At 40.7% G+C, this 14,330-nt stretch overlaps 1 protein-coding gene across 34 annotated transcripts in view; it reads right to left on the reverse strand.

The window, feature by feature from the left end:
- Positions 1 to 14,330, reverse strand: part of XYLB (xylulokinase) — a 141,316-nt gene that overhangs the window by 57,806 nt on the left and 69,180 nt on the right. For 31 of the 34 annotated variants that reach the window (XR_005857094.2, XR_003074111.3, XR_005857138.2 and 28 more), the window contains exons 17-18: positions 11,406 to 11,493; positions 9,088 to 9,182 (exon numbers count right to left, since the gene is read on the reverse strand). Coding sequence is in view for 3 of the 34 variants with exons in the window: in XM_040695143.2 (XP_040551077.1) it covers positions 9,088 to 9,182; positions 11,406 to 11,493 (183 nt within the window). In the remaining 31 variants the exon portion in view is untranslated. Of the gene's footprint in view, positions 1 to 432; positions 720 to 9,087; positions 9,183 to 11,405; positions 11,494 to 14,330 lie in introns of those variants that run through there. The other 3 variants (XM_418537.8, XM_025148289.3, XR_005857148.2) reach the window with 3 other exon arrangements.

The raw sequence follows: 14,330 nt of genomic DNA on the forward strand, positions 1-14,330 counted from the left end.
TCAATGTATTGCCTTTGCAGTTTCCACAATTTACACAATCCAACATCATGCTTTATTACACAGCAGATTTTCCATAGCATCACGTAACAAGAATTTCCCTTCTGTGAGGATCCCAGTGAGTGTTCAAAAACTTTAATCAGATGGAACTGAATATGCTTATGCTTTCTGTTGGTTTTATGTAAGCAAAGATGTAAGAGGAGATAAATTATAGATGTGCTGAAAGAGAATTTCAGGGAAAGAGGGCATGGAATGAAGATACTGTACTAGGTGGGTATGTAGAGAGCCCAACGCACTGAACACATGGAATCAAAGCTCACAGAGACGATCAGAGTGATTTTATCTATACAATGGACTTGATGTGCTCATCCAGATATTCCAAATCTGCAAGTACTATATGAAAAGTATTGAAAAAACCTGAAGTCAGCAAACACATAGAACAATGATTTTTTTTTTTAATTAGGTTTTCAATCATACTGCAAATTTTCCATCAATGTACTGAGACTCAGCCATTTAACAGTGATCTGTCTACAAAGAGGAACAAAATGATTTAAAGAACTCCACTAAATTCTGAGCAAATCTCTTCTGATCTCTTTGGGAGTCCACTCTGCAGCCAACTCATAAATTTTGTTTGCTTGTTATTTTGCAAGACAAGAGGAGGTTGGGTTGTAGATCACCTTCTGTTCAAGCTCCGCGTATCTTTTCAGAAGTGGATGATAGAGCTAAAAGGGAAAAAGAAACAAATGTCTAGATTGAAAAATTAGTTTTTTAAATCACGCTGCAGTTAAAAATCTCTTCAGACCTGAAAAAGTAGCACTGTCACAGGCAACTGCAGGTTTGAGGCTTCTTTTCCCAATTTGCTCGAGAAATGCTGCAGTATCTTCCACCTTCAAATGTCACCGTCCTTTTTACCATCTCCTTTACAGCCTAATTTTATGACACACACAAGTTGTTCTTATTGTGATTGCATTCTTGCTATAAGCACAAGTCATTGCTTCCAGAGGAAGCAGCTCTACTAAAGTCACCTCTCCAAGTCGGCCATGCCCCCTCAGTAATAGCAGTCCAAACCACCCAGGCAGAACTCCTGTCCTTGCCTCCCTCCGCTACCTCAGGACGGATCACTGCCTCTGTTCCCTCCTCCTCTGCCTTGCTAATGAGCCCCTGCCACCCCCTACCACAGTGCAATGCCACTGTCAGAAAGGCCAATATGCCGACCAGGGCGTTCTAAAATACACTTTCAACCCCTCTCATAAGCCCATATCTCTCCTCTAGCTTCTCTCCCTTGCACTTTCCTACCTTTCCCATCTACAATGTGCTCCATTGCCTGGCTCCTTGCACTATAAACCCGGGGACAAACAAAGACTCAGCTTATTTCCACAGTGACATAGAGCATCTGAGCAGCTTCTTCCTATTTCCTTATTAGAATCCATCAGGGATTTTTAGATTACAATTGTTATTGCCATGAAAAGCAGAATAAAGATTCAAATGTATTCAAAACTCCAGACTGAAACATGCCCTATGCTTTTGGACAAAGGCAAGATCCATGCTAGAATTTGCTTCATTCACTATTTCTTTTTTATTATTATTATTGTTTCCTTTTATTCGTCTGTTTCAAATTCATCACAGGACATACCTTAGAAGACGAGATAGTTTATATGTGACCAGCTAACCCAGAAGAAATCCCAAATAAAGTCTAGTCCTACTGTAGGCTGCAATCTAAAACTATCCCCCTTCTGGATCTGGGAGATACACACCTTCCTCCTTACCCCTATGTCTAATTTTAATTGTCCATCTAATAAAATCAGAAATTGATGCCACGCCAGGATAGCTTCACTCATTTGCTGGCACTAGCACAAAGAGAGGACTGCCAGGAGCCAGTGTGGAGCTGGTACAGCCTCAAGCAGTCCTTAGGAGGATGCCATAAGGTCACATCCCTGCTGCAATGAATCCTATGGGCCGCCAAGTCTAGTCTACAAGCCCCCTGCACTGATGTTATTCATAATAAGGGCAGTCTTGTTCCTGGCTCCAGGTTCAGAGAGGTTATAAAGCCGTAATGAATCATACCCAGTAAACTGAATTATGGCTTTCATCAATAAGGGAGGATCTAGCATTTAAATGCATTTTATCCTTTTCCAGATAAAAGCCACAGCCAACAACTGTATATGCATGAAAAAAAATCAGGAGGGAGATGTTTCAAGTGCAAATGGTGAGGCTGCAGGAGGAGGCGATGCTATTCTTGTGCATTTTATGCATAGTCCTGCAACGGCCTCAATACCTGTACCTGTCATTTCAGAATCAAAGAATCATTAAGGTTGGAAAAGACCACTACGAGCATCTAGTCCAACTGCCCACCTACCACCCGTATTGCCAATATTTTCTTGGTTGAAAGAAAAAAATATCAAGTGTTTGCACAATTTTCTTATCTAGGAAATACAGAATTAGCATATTTTGTTCTCGTGCTTCAGCTGATGGTGAAACATTCAGTTCTTGTTTCCCCCTTCCAAAAGGAAAGCTTCAGTCTGAACAGCAAAACCTGAACTTTATGCTTTGTTCCCACTTCCCCTATGGCAGGTGAGAGACTTATGGGTACATCCTGCAGAACAAACCTGTTCTGATTGACTCCTCCTTTCACCAACAAGATGTTGCAGCACCTAAAGTACATTTCTTCAACAGATTAAGCATATCAAGGGGAAGATAAGAAGCATCTACACCAAGCAGAAACAGACACTGTTCACTAGCCAAGGCCTCATCAGGACACTGTTCTCAATCCATTTCGCAGTGATTAACAGTCTTACACTTGTTGCTCAGGAAGAGAGAAACCTACTCAGTCCTACCTTGGTATCAGACTAACTCAGTGATCTTGGGAAGACATTTAACATAGAAACACAGAATCGTTAACGTTGGAAAAGATCTCTAAAACCATCTAGTCCAACCTCAACCCATGACCACTGACCACATCCCTCTGTGCCACATCTCCACAGTTCTGGAACACCTCCAGGGACGGTGACTCCACCACCTCCCTTGGCAATGTGCCACTGTAGCACCACTCTTTCTGAGAAGTTTTTCCTAATATTCAACCTGAACTTCCCCTGACACAGCTTGAGGCCATCCCTTCACATCCTATCGCTCTTACCTGGGAGGAAAAGCCAACCCCCACCTTGCTATAACCTCCTTTCAGGCAGTTGTACAGAGTGGTAAGCTTTCCCGAGCCTCCTCTTCTCCAGATTGAACAATCCCAACAAACATATCCATGCCCCAGCTCCTCTTCTCTACAGAGCAGCGATACCAAGGTCCATGGAGACTTACACAGATTACTGAGTTAGCAAATAAAAACTACTACTATTATTAAGTGCCACATGGCTCAGCATACCATTTCTAACTGACTACATGGGGGCCATGGGTGTTCAGTGAAGTGCATACACATATTCTTTTCATGTTCCCAAAGAATATTCTTGCTCCCATTTCTGCTAAATATGCACATCAGAGTAAACAAAATACTGAGCAGGCAACCACCGCTATGCAGGGAGTATTGGTATGTCAAACAAAAATGGCTCTTTTATTCACTGAAGCATTTATAATCAAGCTTCGCTATTTCTTACTTTGCTATTCTGTAAATCTGAAAAACCCTAAGCACTTCTCAACAAAGATTCAGCACAGCAGAGCTGCATTGGTAAGTGTGCTCAGCTCCTGAGAAAGGCGGCTCCTTATTACTTACCCAGCAGTGCTCTTACAGAATACACAACAGCACATTCACTAGAAGGCTGGGAAGCATTATTGTTAATACATCACACTAAATTAAAATGTGTCAAAATAAATGAACAGCCACGTTTACTGATAACAATTCCTTTTCCTGTTTATTGGACTTAAGCACTTAGCTCGCTAATTGACAAAATTCAGGCATTTGCAATAACCTTCCCAGCCATTAGTGTAAATGAATGCTGCGTTTTGTACCACCTGAAAAAAATGCAAACAAACCACAACAACAAAAATTCAAGCCCGCTGCTTGTGCTCTGTTCATTCCAGGGTAGCACAGTTCAGAGGGCTAACACAAAGTTTTGAATTCCCCTTCATTAGGGAATTTGGCTGTGACACCATCAGTGTATCATGGCTGGTAAGCACAGCAGTGCTTCACGCCTTTCATACGCAGTGCTTTTCAAAGCAGTTTTACATCAGCTGGATTCTGGGGCCAAAGCAGTACAGCTCTCAGGAATCACACACAGAAAACCCAACTGCTTTATGGAGAACCTGGCCTGAACACACACAGCTGTGTTTGTGAAAGATATTTCTCCACATCTGCTGTGGCTGAAACTCCCCTGCAGAACCTCAGCAGCTCCTCCTAAGCCATTCCAGGAGCCTTTTTCCTAAGGCAATTACATAGATTTATTCTTCTAATTGAGGTCCAAAGGGAATAAAGAACTCTCAATGATGCATAAAAACTCAAGAACATAAATCCCCTCTCTGTCATAGCCTCAAACCTAATATATCAGACCATGATATTTAGCAGAAGTAATTACATGTATCACAACATGAACCTTATTACTGTCCATAATTTAATTGTCCTTGCTATATTATGGCCTTTTCTCCCGCTTATGTCTATAGCCAACTCTGCAGCATTAGCAGTATTCTGATGGCTTCATTTACAAACACTGAACTTCACTCCTGGGACAACTTGGACACACTCCGACAATCCCACAAATAAATAAGAAAGAAGTAATGACACAGATTACATTATAACAGAGAATAACTTGACTCGCCTTGCCTGGAAAAACTGTGCAGATAAATGTTACCTTGCTCTTTAATCTAAATCAAGTGTGTCATCCTCATATTTTATCTCACCATAGTACTAGCCTATGAACTCAACAGGGCTGTTACCACTTCTTTATACTACGCCCACAAGAATGGGACTTTGTCCCTTCCATTCTCTAAAGTAAAGCCAGCTACAAATGATTACTGCAAGTGACAACTCCACGGATCCTTCTGTCTCCTGCAATGCTGTGTTAGCCAATGATTGGAGCAAATCAAAATTTACAAATTACAAAGATGATGCTGATGATTATCTAATTTTAATCTACCCAAGTACATTTAATCTACTCTGCATAGATTAAAATTAATCAGTCCCTTGCAAACACTTGCTACTTCAGATAGGTTCCTCTTTTTTTTTCCTTTAAACTAAATTCAAATTACTTCAGTATCAGAGATATGCTTAAGAAATTGAGAGATACTGATATTTTATTTTAATATCATCACAGTTGTTCACCTTTTTTTAACTCAAAGAGAATAGAGAATATGTTTAAGGCAGAAAGGGTATGAGTGTCCAGAAATACCCTGAAGATGACTGCAAGGAACCACACCCCAACTGTCCCTTCATCTCTTTCACGTATTCATTCTGTAAGCATATCTGAAACAGTTTAATAGGTTGAAACTTATTGGCTACCCAAATCACTTTAATCAAACCTTCATCAATACCTATCATCATATTTCCATACTTGTATTATTATGATCTGCTTTGCACTAAATTAGCAACCTAAACCAATTTCACAAAACATCCCACCCCCAAAAATCTAATTCAACAAAAATATCGTTATTTTAGATCAATAAATAGGTCATTATAACTTTCCTGAGTAACAGGGTCACTTCTGTAAACCCACATGCTTACAAAGCACATCACCAAAGTCAAGAAAACCTGTTAGGCCCATATTTTTCCTTCTTGGGTGTTTGCAGAATTGATACATCTCAATAGGGTCAATAGAACCATAGAACCACAGAATTGTAAAGGTTGGGAAAGACCTCTAAGATCATCGAGTCCAACCATCAGCCCACCATGCTCACTGAACTGTGTCCCTCAGTATCCTCAATAGCGCAATCAAAGATTATATATCCAGAAGTAGTGAATTGTGTCATGCCTTCTCTCTGTAAAACCCTATAACGTAAAGTATTACAATAAATCTAACACTATGTTATAGGTATGTGGTTTGTATAAACACAAGCGACCAACTCCACATAATCATGTTCCCTCTCCTGCTTTTTTGCTTAATTAAACAACAAGCCAACAATCTCCATTTACCAGATTACTAGAATAGAGCTGAATTCTAATGCTATAATAATGGATCCTTTCTGTCTGTTAGCATATATTTACTGCTCTACAATCTCCTGGTCATTTCTGTCATGCTTAGCGTTTCTGATTAATCTATTTCCTTGGGGGATGAAAAGACTCCAGAGAGGTTAGATGACTTGAGCTTTTGTTATTCTGAAAATATGAAAAAAAAGAAAAAAGGAATTCACCAGTTTAACCCACAGATGACTAACTTCAACTAGTCTGCTTGAGTCATGACCAAAGGTTATCACCACAGTGGTTACCTCCAGACCTTCTGATCCGTGGTGCTTAGGGTGCAGGAGCCCCCATACCCTACAAATATACTGTGAAGTCATGTTCAGCTGAAGCATCAACCACAGAAAGGGATTTGTTCTCTTTAGGAAGGTCTCTTCCAGGCAGGATGCTCTGCTGTAGCATAAAGTCACGTTTTTGCCAGACAACTTGCAACATACGGGACTTCAGTCTCCACTAACTACTAACTTATCACACATCACAAGCTCTACGTTTTCCATCTTGTGACTTCATTTTACCTGGCTGTCAGCTTAATTGAGCCAGAAGAATTGGTTTTTGTGCCCTGCCCTCCCTGTATGAAATCACACTCATTATCACAAGTAATCATTTGGCAATCAAAGAAACATTTCTTGCACATTGTGTTCCTGGAAAGTTCTGCTGCGTGCATAGGCCTTGGCACCAAAGAGGAGGCTACGTCAAACTGTTGCATCTGACCTCTGTCTAGAGGAGGTTTTTCCCCTTCTAAGGGTGTAGCACATGTTGCCTCCAACCTACACCAAGAAGAAAGGACAAAACCAGACCAGATTGCTGTGTTATGACCTGTTTTTTCCCCACTCTGCCAAGATTTAGCTGTAGCTGTCCAGAAAATGTAGGGAAGTGGTCCAGGCAATTTCACATTGGTTAGCCAGATTCTTTCAGAAGAGCTCCTCAGTGAGACAGATCCTAACCTCAGGATGACTTTGAAGTTTATAAAAAGAACCGTCATTTAAGTGAAAGCCTCTAAACTCAACAGAATGAAATTGGACAGACAGGGAGCTGCAGCTCTGTAAGAAACAGAATCAAACTGACTCATCACATTATGAATTTTTACTGCACCGTTCGTGCTAACACACTGTATTACTGACAGGCCCCTCTGGCTTTCTGCAGTTTCACAGCCATGAAACTAGCCAGGGAATCCACCATCAACTGTAAAATTATAAGACAGGAAGAAAAAAAATTGTGTGGAATACGTAATTGCAAGAAGCAGCTCTTAATGGAATGAAGCTGGCAAGCTAAGCTAAAGCACAGGAACAGTTATTCCTTCGCATGCTGTTCAGCCACTGCCTTCTCTATCATTCACATCTATCTACTGGGGCAATAATTCTCTGCCGTACATCATTTAAAACCAATAAAAAGATGTGCTATGAGAGCCAGGTCTAACCAAGTGGAAAAGGAGAAGAAAAGTATCGAGAGGGAGATAATTAACTCTTTTAGCTTCCAGGCCGTTTTATGCAGACAGTAAAATAGGAAGAGGCAAATGAATTCCCCACTGGTTTTTTCAGCTAGGCTTGCTGGCCCCTGCAGGGGCACAAGGTGCTTGCTGCTCTTGCAAGTCCTCTGTGAATGACAGCTGTATCCCCTGCCCTTGAGCTTTATAGCTGAAGCAGCACTGGGGGGTCACCAGCAGGTCTCAGAGCACTCTGCACCTCCACCAAAGAATCCTGTCAGCTCTCCAGCAGTGAGCATTTTGGGGGGTATGAGGCAGCAACGTGAGGCTGGATCAGACACCAGGGAGCTGCTCCTGAAGCCCCCACAGGAGCCTCCAGCTGCAACAGATGCAACGCAGGCCATTGCTGTTAATTATCTTATCTTTCAGAATGAGGGGGGAAAGTTGAGTAAATGAGATCAGATCAATCAAGTTTAAATTATTCAATGTCTTAATATTTCTGAAGGGGACTTCTATTCGATTACTGAGCTCCTCCATCTCAGTTAATAATTAAATAATATGCTGGCAGGCACAATGCAGCATGATCATTTCTATTATTACTCATGATGATATCTGGTGCTCCAGTACATATGTAGCTGGGAGTTAGTAGTTTTGGCAGATCATTAATTTCCCAGTTTAAATAAAAGCTTTAAAACCTGTTGCCTGTAGTTAGGGCATAACCAAACATCATAAATAGAGAGCGTAAGGCTGTCTTGATACACAGCTGAAGATGGAGGTAGACTCACCTTTGCTTATTTAAACTCATTCTCCAGGAATCTTGCAGTGTTGCATTTTTCAATTTATTAGCTGACATTACATTGCAGAAGCTGTCGTAAATTAAGGCCTCCGACATGTGGTAGTGAGAGGTATGGGGTAGCACTGTAAAGCCCAAGACAACAAGTCCTTCGTGGGCAGGAATACAGGCAGAAATGGTGCCGTTAGCAACAACGACCACTTGTCTTGCTTTATGTACGTGGCCCAAAAAAGCACAAGCTTCACCTTCAGATAAGCTGAAATTCCCAGGATGAGCAAAATACCAAAGACCTGTGAGTACTGAATTCTCCCAGATGGCATGCTTTCATCTGCTGCAACTGAGAGCTACAAGAAAAGACACGGAATTGCTGCCCACTGTTTAATATCTGGAAAGCACTATCACCATGCCTTTCTCAATGCTGCAGCCTGCAAGCAAGTAAAGACTGTTTTGTCAGTCACTATCGGTTACAACTTGATGTGTATTCAAATTCAACCTGTTTAGGAAGTTGCTTTTGCTCTCCAATCACACCCAGTTAGGGGGGAAAAAAAAATCTCTCTCTCAGACATAGAAAGAGGATGATCATGCAGATTACTACCTCATTACACCCACAACCTCCCCAAATTAAATCAACTTTCACAGTAAGAATTAAGAATTGTGCAACAAAATATTACTTAGATTAATCCATTTCACTAGAAAAATTAGTTTACCACTACATTTTGGAGCAGACAGGAAATGAAAAGAAAAATGATTCCCAAGCTTGCTCACCTCCTCAGCCCCAGCAGTTGGTGTAACAGCCAATCTGGGCTCTGGTGCTAATTTCACAACATCAGCCAAGGGCACATTTGTCTCAGCTACGAGTCCTGCAATGAGAATCACAATCCTGATCAATGCAAAAAGCAAGATGAGGGATGTGCCTTGACTCCCTGGCAAATTAATACCTTATATTGATCTTCCCCGGTCAGGTCAGCGTTCAGGATTGAAGGATAAACGGCTAAAAATCTTACATTCCAGTGCACTAGCCTGGGAAGTGGGGATGCTGTGATTGAGTTTTTGCCAATCACTCAATACATACCCTGGAGAATAGGCAGGCAGCAGAAACGCTATTCAACAATATCAGTAATTATTTATGGTTACAACAGTATAGTAAACAGCAGTGGAAATATGTGGAAGCAAGAGATTCAAGGACAAAATGTGACTAAACTAAAAAGGAAGTGAAAAGAGTGTCAAGAAAGCATGCTACAAATCATTTAACACATTGATATATAAGGAAGCAGAATAACAGCAGAGTTCTACTACCAAAGTGGATCACAGCATTTCAGGAGTTCCTTGTTACAACTGTAGTACCCCAGGTGAACAGTGGAAAACCCTACTTGTACAAAGATGTACACTTTAATGCTATTAAGGAGCCACTGCCATCAATATTCCATTTATATTAGGAAGTCTTTGCTCATACTAAATTCCCTTCCCTGGCCAAAAGTGAGTCATCTGAACACATCAATCAAAAATGCCATTTAGAAACACACAAGGCATGCCCCCAGGGCTTGGCTGGCAGAGCACCTGAGCTAAGGAGTCCCTGTGACAGCATGGCATCTGAAATCCTCCCTCAAACGCTCTGTCAACCAAGCCTCAAGATTCCACATGCCAAACTGGCAGAGCGATTTTATATCTTCCATACATATGAAATAACTGAAAAAAACTTTAATGATGGCTCTACATTTCACTTGTATTCAGGGACAAGAAGTTTGCTTGTAGCATTATGCACTGGAAAGCTTCTGGTGACTGCTGAAGCAGTAGGCAAAGTTTTGAGTATAGAGTTTGGAGATTTAGTCTCCAAGGTGCAAAAATAGTCCCGTTATGGCTTCAAACACACTGATAACCTTACTGTACTGCTTACACTGCCATGCCATGCTTTACCCAGCAGAATCCCTGTGACTTTTCTGGAAATAAAGCAGAGAGCATGCTGTGTGTGTTAAACAAACTGACTCAAACTTTTGGCTGTGATGCTTTCAAATGCAAGAGAGCATGTAGTCTTCAGATACTATAATGTGACAGCAGAACTTGCTTCTAAAGTTACAGCTCAGCTGATTCTTCCTGATGACCAATGTTATCTTTTCCATGCTTGTGCAATGGCATGGATCTTATGAACCTTTACAGAAGCTATCCATTTCTGGTTTAGTGGGTACGGTGGTGGTGATGGGCTGATATTTGGACTAGATGATCTCAGTGGTCTTTTCCAGCCTTAGTGATTCTATGATTAAGGGCCAAATCCTAAAGCTTCTATTCAGAAAAACTGAGTTTAAGAACAGTTGGCCTAGACAGTGACTTCAGAATTTGATCCTCATTCCTTCACTTGTTTAGCAAAAAGGTATTAGAAACTTACTTTAAAAAACACTTTAATAAAATGTCCTGTCTGAGATTGAACTCTTAAACAGCTGAGGGCCTAACCTAAACACAGTACTGCATGCATTAATAAATACAAGTTCATTAACACATTAAATCTGGGTCTTGGACTGTTGTGTCACACTGAGTGATATGGTACAATGAACAAGATGACTGGATAACCTAAAAGCATCCCAGGATTTATGCTTCTACAAGACAAAGTGCACACAGCTTGAGTGTGAAGCCCAGTACGCTTGTACATTGTGTGTCTTGACATTTAAAAGCTGGAAGATATATATAGGTTTAGAAACATTTACTTGGCCAGCAGTATTCCTAGATTTGTCGTCCCTGTCATCTTGGATCCTCTTTGCTAGGATGGATCTTTAGTTTGTTTGACCATTTCAGCAACCCAGATGGTAGCACAACACAAAGCTCCTGGACTGTAACCTGCCAATCTCAGCAGCTTCCAAGTCGTATCCCCTGGTTGAGAACCAACCACCAGACTTGAATTATAAAGTAAATGTTATTCTTGGGCTTGATCCAAGTGTATTAAAGCAACCTTCCCCTTGCTTCGACCTCAGTGACCTTCCAGTCAGATTCATCCAGTTTTATTCCCCCCTCATTTTCAATAACATTAATCCCAAGTGTTAACCAACTGAAATTAAACATACAGACCACTCAGAAGTATCTCCTCACAGTCTTACCATGAATTGCTCTGTAAGCACTTCCTAAACAAGCAGAGTTGGCAGTATCAATAGTGTACACTGGAGCATTGAACACATCAGACAGGACCTGGGAAGGATCAGAGCATCAGTTATGCATGTTCATGAAATACAAAGGATAAGCAATCCCTGTTACTGCAAGAGAAAACAGACAAATAATATACACTCCAGCAGAGCATTTGGGTATCCATAGAAAAAAAGTACCAAAGGCAACACTGAGTCTCCTGAACTTGTGACACAACGGAGTATTGGTAAATCTGACCTAGAGATGCAACTGCAGCCAGGAGATTAAGTCCCACTTCTCCTCAGATCTCCTTCTTGCAAGTCTAGAGGACTCTGACTTCAAGCATCATCTCTCTCATGAGCCCACACAGTCTGCCCATGCCAAAGGCCTGCATCAGGGAAACCCATTTGGGAACCTGCAACTGTTGCCTTTTTTCCTCCTTCACATGTATGGCTGACCCAAGCAGAAAGGAAGAAGAGAGGAGCCAGCCATGTCTTCCCTGTTCTCAACTTCAATAGCATAAAAGCTACAGTCTGCTAAACAAGTTGTCTTTGCCTCCAGCACTCCCATTACATTAGGGTTAGCAGAAGAATGAAGCATGACCTAATGTCACAGGCTTTACACTTACCAGGAGTTTTCCTGCATTTGAGTAATCCTTAGCTATGAAGACAAAGCAAGGCTGCATGTTCTCAGCTTGGTTTGGCAGTACAAAGAAAATAATATAGGCAAAGAATCTGTTTTGATATCCGACAGATACTAAGTTATTCCACCATGCACCATTCCACCCACTGCACTGAAATCTACAGCAGCATCTTGCTTTTACTGAGTGTATGCACTCTTACTAACAGTGTAGTTTTAAGAAAATAGATACTGTGGAGGGAAAATGAACTCAAATTTGGGCAGGGACACAGAAAATTCAAGAAGCTTTACTGAAAATACTGTCAACTTATTCCTTCCAAATTAAATAGATATTTTGGTTTCATCTCCCCAAGGATTGTAGGTGTCCCTCAGGCCACACAAGAATCAAGCAGCAATTCAGATTTAACTTGCAGTATTTCTATTACTTTTACCAAAGTGTATCACCTGATTTACATCAGTATATAAGAATTTAAAATAAGGTCACAGTGTCCACAAACACAAACCAATCAGATTTGTGACTAGCAAAATCCAATCCAGGGATTCACAACCCCGCTGATCATAGAACAGAATCATAGAATCACTGAGGTTGGAAAAGATTGCTAAGATCATCCAGTCCAATCATCTAATCATCTAACTACCACCAGTATTTCCCACTAAACCATGCCCCTCAGTACAACACTGAAATGCTTCTTGAACATCTATAGGGTTCATGACTCTACCACTTCCCTGGACAGTCCATTTCAGTACTTGACCACTCTCTCAGAGAATTATTTCCTAACGTCCAACCTGAATCTCCCCTGGTGCAACTTGAGGCCATTCCCTCTAGTCCTATTGCTAGTTACATGGGAGAAGAGGCCGATCCTCACTTCACCATAACCTCCATTCAGTCAGCTGTAGAGAGCAATAAGATCACCCCTCAGCCTCCTGTCCTCTAGACTGAACAATCCCAGCTCCCTTAGCCGCTCCTCATAAGGCATGTGTTCCTACACCCCAAATTACTGGCTAGGCCTGATCTCCCAGTTGTCCCACACATGTTGTGTGATATCCCTCAAGATGGGGCACAGGGTTCATCATGGGCCCCATGGCTCCATAGAAGATGACTAAGGAATTCAATTCATATGCTACAGTAAAAAAAGATACGCAACATTTTTAAAGGATCTTGTCTCTTTCTGTGAAAGTCTAAGGGATATCTGCAAATAAAAACCTTAGATAATCACAAATTTTGAAACAAAATTTTTTGAAATTTACTTGAAACAAAAAAAAACATTTAGTTGCTAATTAGAATCCAATGAGAGCCTCATCTTACACACTTCTTATGCTCTCTTCTGTTAATACTGCAGTGTCAGTATTGCCTAACTTTTGTTAGTAAGCAAGAACCGAGCAAAAAATGAGCTTCATTGTTAGAGGACAAATGGAAAATTAACCACAGTATCCATTAAAAAGCCCTCTGGAAATAAGGTCACAGAGTGCTATGTTCAAATGTCCATCCCGTCCCGTATGGTTTCACCACATTCCCCATCTGTTTGTTCATCTCTTCATCTCACATAGGTATTCCTTGCCTTATGCTTGAATTTTAAATTCATTTGGACAACAGAGGTCTTTTGTGTTGCACCTCTCCAGAGCCTTATACAACGCAGATCTATTCGGTAATGCTAATAAGTACTGTAATCACACAAATAATAACTACCTTTTGTGTCACATGATGATGAAATTAAAATTATTAAAAGTTCATATATTTAGTACATTACTCGAAACCATGATCTCTCTCACGAATAATTTTAAAAGAAACAGTTAAAGGTTTTACTGTTACAAATATTTCACTATGTTTCATGTGGACATTAATCAGGCCCCACATATGTTATAAAAATCTTCCCAGAACAGTGGAGAAAACTGCTCTGCTGTAGCTGTATTCCTTTTAAGCACATTTTCCTAAGTTGCCTTCTTTGCTATGTAAAATACAGGAGTACCGAATGTTGATTAATTAAATGATACTCTTTTGTAACCCTGGAACAAATTATCCAAAATTGACCATGATAAGGGTGGAAGCCGTTATTCTTCATGCAACTGATATGGTTTCTGAGGTTTTGATTAAATTAAAAAGGAGGATCCAATTAACCAGTGATTGAATTAAGTGGACGAAACTGTATTGATCATATTATTTTAAGACACTTCTAATGAGTTTTAAAAGCAGCTCTATCACTACACTTGAAGAGCGAGCACCACAGGAATCACTCTCATGACCACAAATTTTCAGCTATTTTAAA

Source organism: Gallus gallus, chromosome 2 (genome assembly GCF_016699485.2).
Source record: "Gallus gallus isolate bGalGal1 chromosome 2, bGalGal1.mat.broiler.GRCg7b, whole genome shotgun sequence".
Classification (NCBI taxonomy): Eukaryota; Metazoa; Chordata; class Aves; order Galliformes; family Phasianidae; genus Gallus; species Gallus gallus.